The sequence below is a fragment of the Tursiops truncatus genome, chromosome 3, assembly GCF_011762595.2.
Source record: "Tursiops truncatus isolate mTurTru1 chromosome 3, mTurTru1.mat.Y, whole genome shotgun sequence".
Taxonomy (NCBI): domain Eukaryota; kingdom Metazoa; phylum Chordata; class Mammalia; order Artiodactyla; family Delphinidae; genus Tursiops; species Tursiops truncatus.
In genome coordinates this window covers 114,712,250-114,727,828 of record NC_047036.1, presented here as the reverse complement: position 1 = coordinate 114,727,828, position 15,579 = coordinate 114,712,250, and the positions used below count along the sequence as shown (strand labels likewise).

The 15,579-nt window shown below is 37.4% G+C and overlaps 1 protein-coding gene across 1 annotated transcript in view; it reads right to left on the bottom strand.

The window, feature by feature from the left end:
- PKD2L2 (polycystin 2 like 2, transient receptor potential cation channel) overlaps nucleotides 1–15,579 on the bottom strand; it is a 38,779-nt gene that overhangs the window by 3,494 nt on the left and 19,706 nt on the right. Inside the window, exons 9-13 of the mRNA XM_019924477.2 lie at nucleotides 11,197–11,317; nucleotides 10,055–10,156; nucleotides 8,527–8,591; nucleotides 7,879–7,933; nucleotides 531–643 (exon numbers count right to left, since the gene is read on the bottom strand). Coding sequence (XP_019780036.1) covers nucleotides 531–643; nucleotides 7,879–7,933; nucleotides 8,527–8,591; nucleotides 10,055–10,156; nucleotides 11,197–11,317 — 456 coding nt within the window. The remainder of the gene's footprint in view (nucleotides 1–530; nucleotides 644–7,878; nucleotides 7,934–8,526; nucleotides 8,592–10,054; nucleotides 10,157–11,196; nucleotides 11,318–15,579) is intronic.

The window sequence follows — 15,579 nt, the reverse complement described above, 5'->3', positions numbered from 1 at the left end:
TGTAGAGCTGAAACCTTTCTCATCACTCGGTTTAGTTTTAAACTGACGTAGTGTAATTCTTTCTCCAGCTCCACAGCATATAAAAAGAGGCTAGAGGATAATTTAGAAGGAAGTAGAGAATGAGTCAGTAACATTTTTGTACATAAAGAGACAGCAGGTTATTAACACCTATTGTGAAATACTTTGAGTGGGAAGATAGTATTTTAAGCTCCCAAAATATGCCTAGTATGGCCAGTTATGGATCTAATATTCTAAAGCTGTGTGGAGCACAGTATCTGCTATGCGTGTCAAGTATAAATGGCAGTCTATTATTTAGAGATGTAAGGACAAAAGCAGTTGGTCTTGCTCTCACCTTGCATTTAAACAAATGGAGTTTTGTGCTTTCTGTGTCATTTTAAAGTTGGGTAAAAAATTGGGGGAAAAAAGTGGCATCTTAACAGAATGAGATTCTGGGTTCAGGAAAATTGTGGAATGTCCCCAGTCCCCATATCACGATATCCCATAGCACCTTGGTTAGAACAAATGCTTACTCTCGAAATTCTTGTTGAGTGACAGGCTGGTAGTCATCTTGAATTTCTGTAGAATAATACTTTTTCTCAAGCCTCTCTTTCCATTTTTTCATCTGCTCTGCACTTTGAATCTCCTGTAAAGTTAGAGGAAAAAGCATAAGCTGCAATCTTTAAATTTTTCTCTGTTGCAGGCCCATGGCACACAAGCATCACAGGGTTGAGAATCTTAAACTTTACTCTCCAGGGCTGTGATTTTGAGCCCCACTGGCTTTTTGCCCTGCCTGATTTTTGGGTCTATGCATTAGCAGAGTCACCTCAGAGAACTTGGTGTTAAAACTGTTTAGCAGAGTTAGGGGATTTTTAAATTATGAATATCTTCTTATTCCCTTTTCACTGCCTCTTCCCCTCTGCATCTCCAGCTGATATTCTCCATTCTTCACTTGGCCAAAGCTGGGATGTTCTTTTCTGTACCTCTGTTCTATAATGAAGCAAGTGTACATCAAAGTACATTTGTGGGTATTATTTGCCCTCCCAGCTGCTTCTCAGCCAGACTCCTAACAATTCCCAATCTCCTCTTCATAATTACTGCATCAATCTGTGTACTCCAATCTGTCCACATACCCCAGAATAAGCTCCTCATACCAGAAGATTCTTGCTGTATCCTTCTCTGATCCTAAAGAGCCCTTTCTGTGCTTTGTGCTCACTACCCACCCATTTTCCTTTTAGTGTCCAAATACCTTTTTCCCAACTTTAGAAAAAATGCTCTGTTATGTTATGGAAAATAGAAACAGCCCTAGAAAAAGAGGGAAAGAAGAGACAGTGCACCCAGATACGACGCAAAGACTTTTCAGTAAATCGGTATGCTATTGCCCTGCTCCAACAGTAATGTTAAGTAGCAAAGTGGATCCCTGTATAAGGGTTCTGATTACCTTCCTCAGAGAGAATGGTGATGCCCAAGTTCATACATTGTTTACCTGATAAATGGATGCTGTTCTGGCCAGAGGAGCTGTGCTATATATCAGAAAGTGTTTGTCTTTAAACCAACATATCCGAAGTAGGAAAGGGTGGTTTTCAATCTTTCTAGTTTTATTTCAGCCACATTACAGCACCTATGTTTTGACATATTTACCAGTACTTATAATGTGATGTTAAAAAAGTGGTGGGCCCCACAAATATTTCTAAATGACCAGGTCTATTAAAATGCGGATGCATTAGTAATATGCATTGAATAGACTGCCTGGTAAACGATGCATCCTTCAAAAAACCCATCTCAACCATCGCTTTTTCTATGAAGCCTTCCTTGACATTCACAGGAAAGTAATACCTTTCCTCATAGAGCAGCAACTATGTGGGGGCATTTGCTCAAGCTCCTAGGTTCTAGTCAACCCACCTCTTCCCTGCAGGTGGTAGCTGCTGCTTATAATTGTTTCTGGATTAATTCAGTGTTCTGCAATGTTTCTTACAGACCTCTCATGCCTCAGAAATGAATTCTGTGAAGTAAACCCCCTCTTTTTGAGCTACCTCGTGTGTTTCTGTTTTTCTGACTGGCCCCTAACTGATGACTGGTTGGTAGCAGAGAAGGTCCAAAGAAACAGACCCTTATAGACAGCGTGCCTCCACCAAGGGACACAACAATTGACTTAAAGTTTGAGACCACCGCCTGGCTATTTGGGATTCCTCAGGCTACCGAACCAGCAGGCTAAGAAGTGATTGAGGTGACTGATCCCAATTACCAAGGGGAAATTGGTGCTGCTACAAAATGGGTTCAGAGAGGGCTCTGTTTGGAACCCAGGGAATTCTCTGAGGGGTGCCTCTTAATACTTCCATGTCTAAAACTCTGTAGTTTAAACATTAAATTCTTAAGGAATTGTGATTCGAGTAGAAAAGGTCTTAACGTCACCCAGAGATGGATACAATTACTCTTGGGACTTTACTTCTCCACTTTTGGGGAGAGAATAAGAGGGCCTCCATTTTCATAGAGGATAGTTCTGTCTTATTAGATGGAAGCTAGAAATAGTTATTGTCATTTTATGGAAGTACAGATGTGTACTAAATAGCCAAAGCGGGTGAATTCAGCTGACTGTTTAGCTAATATCTCTCAACTCAAAATTTGCCCTCCTAAACTCTTATGCTGTTTTATGCTCTTTATGCTGGATCTCAGGCTTTGCAAACCTCATTCCCTAGACTGTCTTGCTACCAGATTTGTTGGGTTCTGCCTCACTGGATGATGGAGGGGAGAAGGTTCTTCTTGTTTTCTTTCTATCAGCATTGCTGATAGAATGGTAGTTGGCTCCAGGCTGCAGTTGTCCAGCTTCTTTTGGCATACCCAGCACCAGCTTCATCATACTCCCTCAGAAGTATCAGGAGCAGCAGGGGTGGGATGAGGGTGACCTCAGAGGTCTGAGCAGCAGCTTCAGGCCCCTTAGGTGTCTTAGGTTCCAATAAACCCACCTTTTGTAACCTTAGCCATGGGAGTGGTAGCATCCTCCTACAGTTATTACTTATGAGTTGCTTCAGTGTTTTTACTTTTTCTATTTTCCAATATCTGTGTAACCAATTCCCTGTAATAAATTTTCTCTGTTTGAAATGTATAGTATGGTTTCCATTTTCCTGACTAGGTCCTCATACATGTAATAAGTATGTCATTTGGTCAGATGTATGTTTGCCTTTAAGGAATGTTTTAAATTTTTCCATATCTTGGTTTTAAACATTTAAAAATTAGTCCCTGGGCATTTTCTATTTTGTTGCTATTGTAGTTTCTTCTATTATAATTTTTAATGAGCTGGTTGATGTTTGCATATATGACATGACTATGTAAATTATTTTTTCCTACTACTTAATCTCTTTTTGTCATAATTTTTCAGTTCATTGTATACCTGAGAAAGAGAATCATATCTCAAACAGAGGTAGTTTTTACCTCTTCCTTTTCTACTTTTGTACTTCTCATGTATTTCTCTTGCTTAATTCTTTTTTTTTTTTTTTTTTTTTTTTTTTGCGGTACATGGGCCTCTCACTGTTGTGGCCTCTCCCGTTGCGGAGCACAGGCTCGGGATGCGCAGGCTCTGCAGCCATGGCTCACGGGCCTAGCCGCTCCGCGGCATGTGGGATCTTCCCGGACCGGGGCACGAACCTGTGTCCCCTGCATCAGCAGGTGGACTCTCAACCACTGCACCACCAGGGAAGCCCTCTTGCTTAATTCTTTTGTCTGATCTCTCCAATACATCCTTGTCTTGTCCTTGACATGTCCAATGTTTCCCTATTAGATCAGGTGCTAGCTTTGGGGTGAGATAAATTTGTTTTTATCATGTCAAGGAGGAGTCCATTGATTGCTGTTTTGTTTTCCCCCTCAAAGTTGGATGTTGAATCTTATCAAATACCCAGCATCTATGGAAAATAATAGTTTTCCTTTTTTTGATCTATAAATAGAACGGATTATGGTAATTAGTTGATTATACAGTTTTGAATCATCTTCTCATTCTTTGAATAAGCCCTATCTGAATCATGGTATTGTGTTCTGTTGGATTCTGTTTGCTAATATTTAGGATTTTTGCTTCAAGATTTATAAGTGATATTTTGTTTTTTAAAATTAATTAATTAAATTTTGGCTGCATTGGGTCTTCATTGCTGCGCGTGGGTTTTCTCGAGTTGCAGTGAGCGGGGACTGCTCTTTGTTGTGGTGCGCGGGCTTCTCATTGCGGTGGCTTCTCTTGTTGCGGAGCACATGCTCCAGGCACGCTGGCTTCAGTAGTTGTGGCACACAGGCTTCATTGCTCCACAGCATGTGGGATCTTCCCGGACCAGGGATTGAACCCGTGTCCCTTCCATTGGCAGGCGGATTCTTAACCACTGCGCCACCAGGAAAGTCCCTATAAGTGATATTTTCTTTTTCTGTTTTTTTTTTTATTTTTATTGAGGAGGATACAATCTTTACTAGGTTTTAGAATCACTATATAGTGATTCTAAAATTATTTTATAAAAATAATTTGGAAATTTTCAATTTTCTCTTTGCTCTGGAACAGCTCAAATAGCTTGAAATTATTTATTCTTTAAAAATCTGGTAAAATTTCCATATGAAACCATCTGGGCCTGATTTATTTCAGAGGTAGCTCTTTGATGGCTTCATTTCTTCTACAGAATGGATTTGTTTAAGCTTTTAAAAATCTCTTTTGGGCTCAGTTTTGATAAATTTTATTTTCAGTTTATTGAGGTTTTCTTTTTGGCCCAATATATCTATTTTCATGAAGGGGTTTTGAAAAACAGGTGTATCTTCTGGGAGTACAGAGTTTAATACATAATTGTAAGATCACTTCATTATATATATATTTTTAATCCTTTCATTTTTCTTGATCTGTTCTTTAGTGTATTCTTGTATGTTTTTCCTTTTATAAGTCTAGTAGTCTTTACTTTATGGAAGTTTATGCCATATTATTTGTTGCATAGATAATCATAACTATTAAAATTGATCTTAGCCTTATAAAGTGCCCTTCATCTCATTTAGAACTTTTTTCTAGAATTCTACCTTGACTTATATTGTGTCCTCTGATAACTTTTCCTTGCCTTTTATACCTTGGCTCATGCTTTTATACTTTTCTAAATCACTTTGTTTTAGGTATATATTTTAGGCTATATCGTAGAATTGGGTGTTACTCTGTGATTCAATCTGAAAATATTTTCTTTTTCTTTTTAAGTAAATTAAGCTTATTTGTCTTTACTGATATGTCAGATATATCTGGTCACAGTTATATTGTTTTAAGGTATATTTACAGTCTTCTACCATGTGGCATATTATCAGTTTTCTTTTTTGATTTGGTACTGCTTCCCTTTAAGAATGTATGTATTTTTGTTTTAGTGGTCTGTTTTTATTCACGTATCTTTTTATACATCCTCCATCATCTCTTTCTCGTTTTGGTTCCCTCAACAAGAACCAAACAAGTTCAACAAAAAAATTAGGTTATAATTTCTTCCTCCTCATTTCTTTTCCCTCTACTACCCAAGTATATTTAATCATATTACTGTATTTTGTTGTATCTGAGAGATGGAGTCTATCGTAAGACCATTACACCATTATTTTATGTACCACTTAGGAAAAAAAATGCCACCAGTTAAAATATGGCACATTGTCAAATATAAGGCACATCTTGATTTCAGAGATATTAAAATGTGGAAAAATGTGTTTTAAAATTAATAAAACAATATCTTTTAAATTTACTACTGTGCTCTTAAATATGCTAAAGTTTCTTCTTTTGGGCTATTAACTCTAAATGATAATTCTTCAACTTTTTAGCTATTACATATGAAATAATCAGTCAGCTTTTTTTACTTTATACCTTCTCTCTTCCTTCTTTTTTCTAAAATTTCTCAGTCATCTCTTGTTTGGCTGAAGATGATCCTCACGTGGAATCCTCAGGAATACAGTGGGATTCCCCAAGTTCTTACATGTTCAAAACTGTTAGAGCCTTTATACTTGAAACACAGCTTTGCTGCATATAAAAAAGCCTTGGCTTACATTTTCTTTCCTTGCTATATTGTAGGTGTTGTTCTGTTGATTTATGGTGTTGAATGGTGTTATGCTAACCTAATTCTCTTTTCCTTGTAAGTAAATCCAAATTTTGCTTGGATAAGTCTCATGTTCATTTTAGGTAATTTTTCCCAGGTACATAGTATGTCTTTCAATATACATTGTCTTTTATTTCAGAAATGGTTTATTGAATTATAGTTTTGTTTTTTAAAAGAATCTCAAACTTACAGAAAAGTTATAAGAACAATACAAATAGTTTTTATCCTCTGAAGTATTTGAAGTTGCCAACATGAATGCCTTATTGTCCCTGAATACTTCAGTGTGTATTTCCTGCATACAAGGACATTCTCCTTTATATAAGCACAGTATAATCATCAGAATCAGAAAATTAATATTGATAGATTATTACCATCTAAATCCTCAGTCCCCTATTCAAATTTACCAGTGTCCCAATGATGCCCTTTATTGTAAAAAGATCCAGTCCATGATTATGCATTGTATTTACCCATCTTTTAATCTCAGTCTGGTGTAGTTCCTCAGCTTTACCTTGACTTTCATGACCTTGAAACTTCTGAAGTCTATAGGCCAGTATTTCATAGAATGTCCCTCAGTTTCTTATTGTGTGATGGTTCGTTGCGTTATGCATCTTCGGCAGAAATTTTACAGAAGGGATCCTGTGTTCTCTTAGTGTCTTGTCAGGTGGCATATAATTTCAGCTTGTTCCAGTACTGATTAAGGTTCTGTTTTCTAGACTTTTTCACCGTAATGTTATTCTTTTTCTTTTTGTAATTAGTAAGTATTTTGTGGAGAGGTATGGAAATGTTCTGTTCTTCCTCAGACTTTCATTCATGTATATGTTTAGATCAGTGTGGACTCATGGAATCCTATTTTATTCCGTGGGTTTAAATTAATATTCATTAAGTGCTTAAATAAGTGCTTAAAATCCCACACTTGGCCAGCGGGATCCCCACTCAAGCTGACTTTTGTGTCCTTTTAACAGATCTCCATCATTCTATATGGAGTACAGTATGAAGCACCTATACTTTCCAGTCCTGGAATTAACTGTATTTCCAAGGAGCCCGGGTTCCTTTTAGAGGAGAATGGTATTTGGAAACCAAGATCTGGACGCTCGTTGTGTCATTGCTACTAGGATGTCACTCTAGCTTTCTCAGTGGACAGAGTTAGAAGATACATTCGCGCGCGCACACACACACACACACACACAGTTGCAATTCTAATCCAACACCACAAGGTTCATTTTAACCTTCAGCCTTTCCATTTTTGCAATTCCATTGTCTGATAATGAGAAACCTCACTCCATTATACATACTTGTTTGCTTATTCCAATCTCTTGACCCTGCTGTCCTCTTTCTCAATATATTGGGGGGTGGGAGGCATCCAGAAGTAGAGCAATGTTCTATTTTTTCACTTGGGTGGTAGTGGTATGTGGAGGTTTGCTTCATAATTATTTATTAAACATATATGTTTAGTCATTTGAATATATGTTACAGTTTTGAAATATAAGAAAAATCATTTAAGTGATTCAGCACATTAATGATTACAAGAGAACAATTATATAATCATCTCAATAGAGTATACTCACTAAACCCTGTGTGCTAATCCCACAGTGAAGGTACAGCTGTAGGACAAGGGTATCTGGCTAAGAGCACCAATAAGAGAGACAGAGCATCTGGAATCCAAACAATTTGTCCTAAATAAGAAAGGATCTAGATTCTGGGAGAAATTTGGAGGTGGCAACTACTGCTCTGAAAAAAGCAAATCATTCAGTTCTTAAATCAGAACTTTTTCTAATAAAGCTATCACTTCTTTACGAGAAAATTAAAATCTTACTTTTTCATCAAAGCCTTCTCTTCTGGCTTGTTCAGCCAAATCTCTGCTTTTCCTACTGAGAATATAAAATAAAAATCAGAGGTATATGACAGTAAAAAGGAAAATGACAGTATAAAATATAACCAGATCTGTATTAAGGATCTGAATTAATTTCTGTTCTTTCTAATAACACTAATTATTTGGAAAATGTGGTCATTAATAAGTTCTCTATATCATATCTCTAGCTATAAAACATGTTTCTATTATGTCCCACTGCCAGATTTTGACACTAAAATTATGCAATAAATGTAAATACATTCTTAAATATTTTGTTTAAAAATTGTTTTACTTTGATAGCTAAAAGTATGCACTTAATGTAGACTAAAATCATTTCCTACTTTTTTAGAGGGACTTTACTATCCTGTGCAGCTTTATGTTAAACCTTTTTCTGAGTGGCATGGCATGCCTTATATTAATTTTAAATTAGCTTAGAGTTTCATGACACTCTCAGAAATTATGAGGTGCTACTGGATGTTTTGACAGTTTATTTAGAATCAGCACATTGAATGGTGGTTGTTTTGCAATCAAAACCTTACTCTCACTGTAAGTTTCTAATATAATACAGAGCTTTAAAATGGTAAGTTAAAAATTGAAGAAAATTCATCTTACCTTTTCTTGTCTTCATCTGTTTCAGGTTTCTTTAGTTTGAGTTTTTCGAGAGCATTGTGGTAACTCTGAGCATAATTTAAAAGTTTAAAAGTTCATAAAAATAATATTCTGTCTTGTCAATTTTTGATCAAGGTAAAGGAAATAGGGAATGCTTGACTTTAGGGACTGCTGCCCTAAAGAAATGTAGAGGCAAATACTATGATTATTTTTTTTCACCTTGTCACTACTTATGGTTTCTGCCTGCTGGTGAAAAAGCTGGAAGGCATCACACTTGAACTTGGAAAAAAAAATCTTTAAAAAATATTATTAACATTTATTGCATTAATGATATTAACACTTTAATGCACATAACCAACATCATAATCAAGAGATAAAAGATGAAAAAACCCACAGTTAAGTTCATTGGGGGACATATTAGTAGTTTACAGATAAGTTCTTGGACAGAGTTCTTAAGCCCCACTAACCCCACAGCTTATAGGACCTTTTCTGTGTGAAATGCTATGGTTAGAGCTGTGGGTATGCAGAGATGGGCAAGATGGTACACACATGACTCTGCTACAGTTCACAGTGAGGTCGGTATTGAGAGGACAAGGAAGATTGCTCTGACAGGGAGAACAGAATGTCAGCGAAGAGAGCAGAGGGAATTCCTGGGGAGTCAGGGAATGACATGAGCAGAGGCCCAGAGGAGACAATGAGAGCAAGCATGGTAAACAGCACTGTGCTCAAAACAGCTGGGGCATACAGTGCTGTGAATGGAGGCATAGAAGGTAAAAATTGTATAGTTAGTTCAATGATAGTGAATAAAGATAGGTTGAGACTGTGAGACTAGAAAAGGCCCTTGAATGTTTGAATAAAGAATTTGGACTTATTTTGACAAGCCCAGGGAAACTTTGAAGAATTTTGAGCAGAGAAGTGATATGATCAAAACTGGGCTGGCACAGGAAGGAGGCTATAACAGTTAAGAAGATGTTACCATACAGAAGTCTGGGTGAAAAGTACTGAGTACCTGATGTAGTGGTGGCAGTTAGAATTCAAAGTGTCTTTGAGTTCCACAAATGTGAGCAAAAACTACAGAGGTGAACTTTACACACAAGCCTTGGCAACAGACCATTATAAGGGACAAAGAAAAAGTTCAAGGGTTCTGAGCCAGGGGTGACTGAGGAGAGTGTTGCCACTACAGAAAGTGAGGAAGGTAAGGCAAAAGGAGTTCTGAGTTCAGATTGTTCATAGGAATTTACCAGCATCTAAATTGAAAACTTTGGGAGGGAAGAGAGTAAGTGCTTTGCATTTAGTGCTCAGTAGCTTTTTGATACATTGAACTCTGAAATAATTTTGGTCACATTTTTGAAGCCAGAGAACATTTCTCCTGGTACTGAAATAATACAAATATAAGTAACCGTGGACCAAAACAAAAAACCCCAAATGTCCTCCCTGCACTACCACTTGGGGTTTAGGTGTTATTCAAACTACAAGAGTATAAACTGAACAAGATTGGTCTTAGAATTCTGATTAGAAGAATTTGACATACCTTTTTAATCATTTTACCAAGTTCAAAATCTGGCCTTCTGCCTATTGAATAGTCAGCTTTCACTTCAGAATAGGTATCATTAATTATTGCCAAGAACATGTTCTGGGGAGAAATATTCAAATGAAGTATTTCAATAAAAATTTAGTTTAAATGTTGTTAATGACTTTGACAAGTGCTGGGATTTGTAAAATTAGATTTAAATTTTAAACGTAACTCGTGCTCAATAAGAGATATGACTATGCAGACTATATATAATATAGTAGAATGGGAAATGTGTAGTGTGTGGATATGGGCAAGTATGTTTATGGTAAATGGGAAAAGCAGAATGTAAAATAGTGCATATACATTGGTTAATTATATATATATATAAAAATGTATTAATGTTACATATCAGAAGAAAACTTAGAATAATATATGTTCATAAGGGTATTTCTTTTTTTTCTTTAAAATTCTATAGAGCTGTTTAAATGCACAGTTTTACTAGGGCTCTTACAACTATTAATGTCCAGATAACACAAACAGAACTGTGGAGAGGGTATTCCAACTCCCAGCCCACCTCTCCACCTTTCACTGTGGCTCAGATCTGTCACTGTGAGGACTGTTGCCCACAATCGGGATAACTGCTGTGTGTGACAAAAAAATGTTTTCATGGAGGACAGTAGCAGTGCCTTGAGTAGAAAGGCAAGGTTCCTTGATTAGGAAGGCCAAATAGATTTGTCCTGAGCACATGTGAGAGACCCATCCTGGGGACTCCTAAAAATTACCAGGGTGTGAGCTTTCATCCATAAGGGCCAAAAGCTGTTGCAATATGGGCAGAATATGAATGGCCTAATTCATACCTACTGGTATGAAATGTCCCAGGCTGGAGAGACCTGGAACTTTCAAGTTATACGTGTAAAAGATTTAGTACACTCTTGGCACACAATAACCACCCAGATGGTAACTATTATGATCACATTCTCCATTGGACAGCCTGAAAACATTTGGACCCCCTGGATTACTAGGAATCTACACCATTCTTAATAAATGTAAAGTGTTCTGACAGCTAAGCAGTGATACTATAATTTCTTCTAAATTGGTAATTGTATTTTTTATTCTGAAAAATGTAAGCAAAAAAGGGGAACATATATGGTCATTCTTACCAGCAGGACAAAGAACACGAAGAAGATGAAAGTGATGAAGTAAATGGGTCCCAAGATACGACTGGCTTGCTGAATACCAGCAAAATTAAAATCTCCAAGAACAATACGAAATTGTGTGAATCTTTTATGGGAAAAAAGAAAACCATTAGAAAATACTATATCTCTTCATACATACATGACAACAGATGGGGGTTACTAATGTGCCTAGGAAAGTACCTAGCTGCATATGGCATATGTTCTCTGGCTTTAGTTTTGTTAGCACAGAGTTCTATAAAATTGGATGTAGAATATTCCCCTAAAGAAAGCCAAGACTTAATAGCTGAACAGATAGTTCAGGAAATGATGGGCTTCAATTTATTCAATCAATATGAACCCAATGTTCACCTCCAAGATTTGAACCTTGAGATGCCTGCTTACCAGCTTGTCTTGACAGTGGCCTCCTTAGCCATTCCTGTGCCCTTATAAAACTTAGAATACTTTGACCTTTTCCAATAAATGATTTTCAACTTGTACATAGACCCAAGAGCCCTACAATTTCTAATATCAATGGTATGCTTAATTTTTGCATCTCTTCTGCTGAAATAAAAATGGCAACAATTTGTCACTTGCTAGGTCTCAAACAAGTGCTGGTAGTGATCCTCAAATATGATCCCGAGGTTTATTTTATTTTCTCCAATAAGTATAAAAGCTTGGCTTTGAAGTGAAATAGCATTGAAAATACTATAAATCTTCATTTTATTAACTTTAAAGATGGAAAAATTAAGAAATTAAGGCTTTGAATGAGCATAGTAGTAGCAGAGGTAGAATTAGGATTTCATAACCTGAAGTTTTATTTTGTTTTCTCATCATTAGTTTGCAGTGGTATTGTCATACACACCACGGATATATTATAAATTATATATATATGAGTTCTTTATTTTAAGGGGAGATCTGGGAAGGAGTTTTTAATAGTATGTAGACACTTTGCATGATTGGTCAAAGGGCAGAATGTTTCTTGTTCCTTGTTGCTTTTGCCAATCACATGAAGGGAGCATAGGACTATGTACAATGAAGGAAGAAAATGTATTCAAAGAAATCAGCTTTTTGGAGTCCTAGGACTCAGAGTTTTCTGGAATTTCATCCTCAGTACCTGAGACCTGACTAAATCTTACATACAGTGTTTATCCAGCTTCTAATACTGGATTCTAATGCTCTTCTACACAAGATAGAAGGAGAAATGCTGAATTAGGAGACCAAAGTTTCTCAGCACATCAAAAAAATTTTTTTTCCTCTCTGGCATAGGAGAATATGAGGTTCTGTTTTAGTGTTTTTAACTTAATTTTTTATCCTTAAGTTGTGTTTATATAAGTTCAAGTCAGCATTTCTCCTCTCCAGAAAGTGTCCACATACCTCTGCTCTGTAAATAGTGTGAATAACAAAAACCTAAGCAATTACTGAATGGTTATAATCACATAGGAACTGGAGACTTACAAATGCCTTTCCCCTCCCCCTCCCCAAGCTAAAAGGAACACCATGACTCTTCAGGATACAGATTATACTGAATGAAAACACTTTTTTAACTTCTTGATACCCCTGTTAACTTTCTACAGTTCTCTCTTGTTGAATTAAAATAGCTTACAGACGGTTTCATAATAATGTACCATTTATGCTTAATCTGACTTCCCAGTCTCACTTGCAGGCATGACTGGGTGGTAGGTATTCCTAAGCCTTCTCCAAATATTGCCTCTATTCCACTGTGTCGTCTTCTGTAATTCAGGTTAAACATATATTAGGCCTTCTCATTCTACCCTTTCTGTCATTTTCTGAACATTTTGCCTCTCTGTGCCACTTTAAAATTTTTTCTCACCTATTTTTCATTTTACTCATTCTCTCTTCATCTATGTCTCATTTGCTATCAAACTTGTCAACTGGGCTTTTATTCTCAGTTGCTTTAATTTTCAGTTCTAGAATTCTGTTTGATACTTTTTCAAGTATGTCACTTTTTACACTATCCTGTTCTCTCTCTAAAGATATTTTCTGACTTGTGTTTTATTTCTCTAAATATAGTATTTATTGATTATTCCAATATTTGAAGTCTTTGAGTCCGTTTCTGTTGTCTGTTGTATCTGCTGGTTCTTGCTTACGAATTTTTCCTCCTTATGTACCAAGTTATCTTTGACCATGAGCAGTAAATTATACTTGAAGGGCTTAGGATGAAATATATTTCTCCAGAGAGGTATTTTTGTGTGTGTGTCTGCAGGTGCATATGGGCATTCCAGCCTGGGACCATCTTAATCCAAATTCAAGACATGAGGTTCCCTGGATACCTAGGTGACTAAACCCAGACTTCAAGTCAAGTCACTGAGGGATTTACTTTTAACTTGAGGCTGTAGCACTTCAGGCTCCCTACTTTATGTGTGGAGAGGTTATCAGACACTCCTCCTCTCCCCCAACCCCACTCCCCAGCACACACACACAGGCCTTGGGTTTGTCTTCTGTCTCATCCTTGAGAGGTAACTAGAAACACAATTTCTCAACTGTTTCTTCTGGATCAACAAAAATGCCTTCATGGTGGAGGTTTTGGGGAAGACGGAGTAAGAAGCACTAGGAATCTGTCTCACCACCTAGACAACAATCACAGTGGCACAATCTTTCTGATGAAACTATTTTGGAACTCTGGAGTCTGTTGAAGGCTTACAACTTCCAGGAAAGGATTGGGCAGTTTGGGTCAATTTAAACTTTTAGTTTGGCAGCAGCTACCCATCTCCTACCCCCCAGCCTATGGCAGGTAGCCCTGCATGTATTTCTAGAGCAGCTTGTACACAGCTTGTGGGAGCCAGGGTGGACAAGAAGGACCCTGTTGTCCAGACATCAGGGTCTGTGTTCTGATTGCTGATTGCTGCTTCTGATCACAGAGGCAGGCATCTCCCTGCATTGTTGCAAGCCCCTCCCTCTCCGGCTGAAGCAATGTCCTTGGGATTGAGAGGCCCAATGCTCTTGCCTCCTTCATTTTTCTCTTTTTCCCCTTTGGGAGCCAGATATTAAAGACTAGGACATTCATGGGGCTTCCCTGGTGGCGTAGTGGTTAAGAATCCGCCTGCCAATGCAGGGGGCACGGGTTTGTGCCCTGGTCCAGGAAGATCCCACATGCCACGGAGCAACTAAGCCCGTGCACCACAACTACTGAGCCTGCACTCTGGAGCCTGCGAGCCACAACTACTGAAGCCCGCATGCCTAGAGCCCGTACTCCACAACAAGAGAAGCCACCACAATGAGAAGCCCATGCACCACAAGGAAGAGTAGCCCCCGCTCACCGCAACTAGAGAGAGCCCACGCGCAGCAACAAAGAACCAACACAGCCAAAAAAAAAAAAAAAAAAGACTAGGACATTAAAAAAAAACAACAACTGCATATATGGAGGAAATTAGACAGTCACCATGCATGCCCAAGGAATGGCACGGGCTCAGAAAAGACCTGAGAAGACCTTAAGTTTACACCTCAGGCTGATCCTCAAAGTACTAAAAGAAGACATGGAGTAAGTCAAGAAAACTATGTATGAACAAAATGGAAAAGCAATAAAAAGATAGAAAACCTAAAAAGAAACCAAAAAAATTCTAGAGCTGCAAAGTACAATAAATGAAAATTCATTAGAGAGATTCAAAGGTAAATTTGAATAGGCGGAAGAAAAAAAATCAGTGAACTTGAAGATAGGGCAATTGAAATTATTGAGTCTGAGGAACAGAAAGAAAAAAGTTTCAAGAAAAGTGAACAGAGCCTAAGGGACCTGTGGGATACCATCAAGTGAACCAACATATGCATAAGCACATGAAAAGATGCTCAAGATTGCTAATCAGTAGGGAGATGCAAATCAAAAACACAATGAGATATCACCTCACATCCATTAGGATGGCTACTGTCAAAAAAAAAAACCCAGAAAATAACAATTTTTGATACGGATGTGGAGAAATTGAAACACGCACCGTTAGTGGAAAGGTAAAATGGAATAGCCACTGTGGAAAACAGTATAGCAGTTCCTCAAAAATTCAAAATGCAATTACCATATGATCCTGCAATTCTACTTCTGGGTATGTACCCAAAAGAATTCGAAGTAGGATCTCAAAGAGATATTTGTATACCATGTTCTCATAGCATTATTCATAATAGCTAAAACGTGGAAGCAACCCAAGTGTCATTGAGAGATTAATGGATAAACAAAATGTGGTATGTACATACAATGGAATATTATTCAGCTTCAAAAAGGAAATTCTGACATATCCTACAACATTGTTGAATCTTGAAGACATTATGCTAAGTGGAATAAATCAGTCACAAAAGGACAAATACTGTATGATTCCACTATGTACCTTGAGTAATCAAAATCATAGAGACAAAAAGTAGAATGAT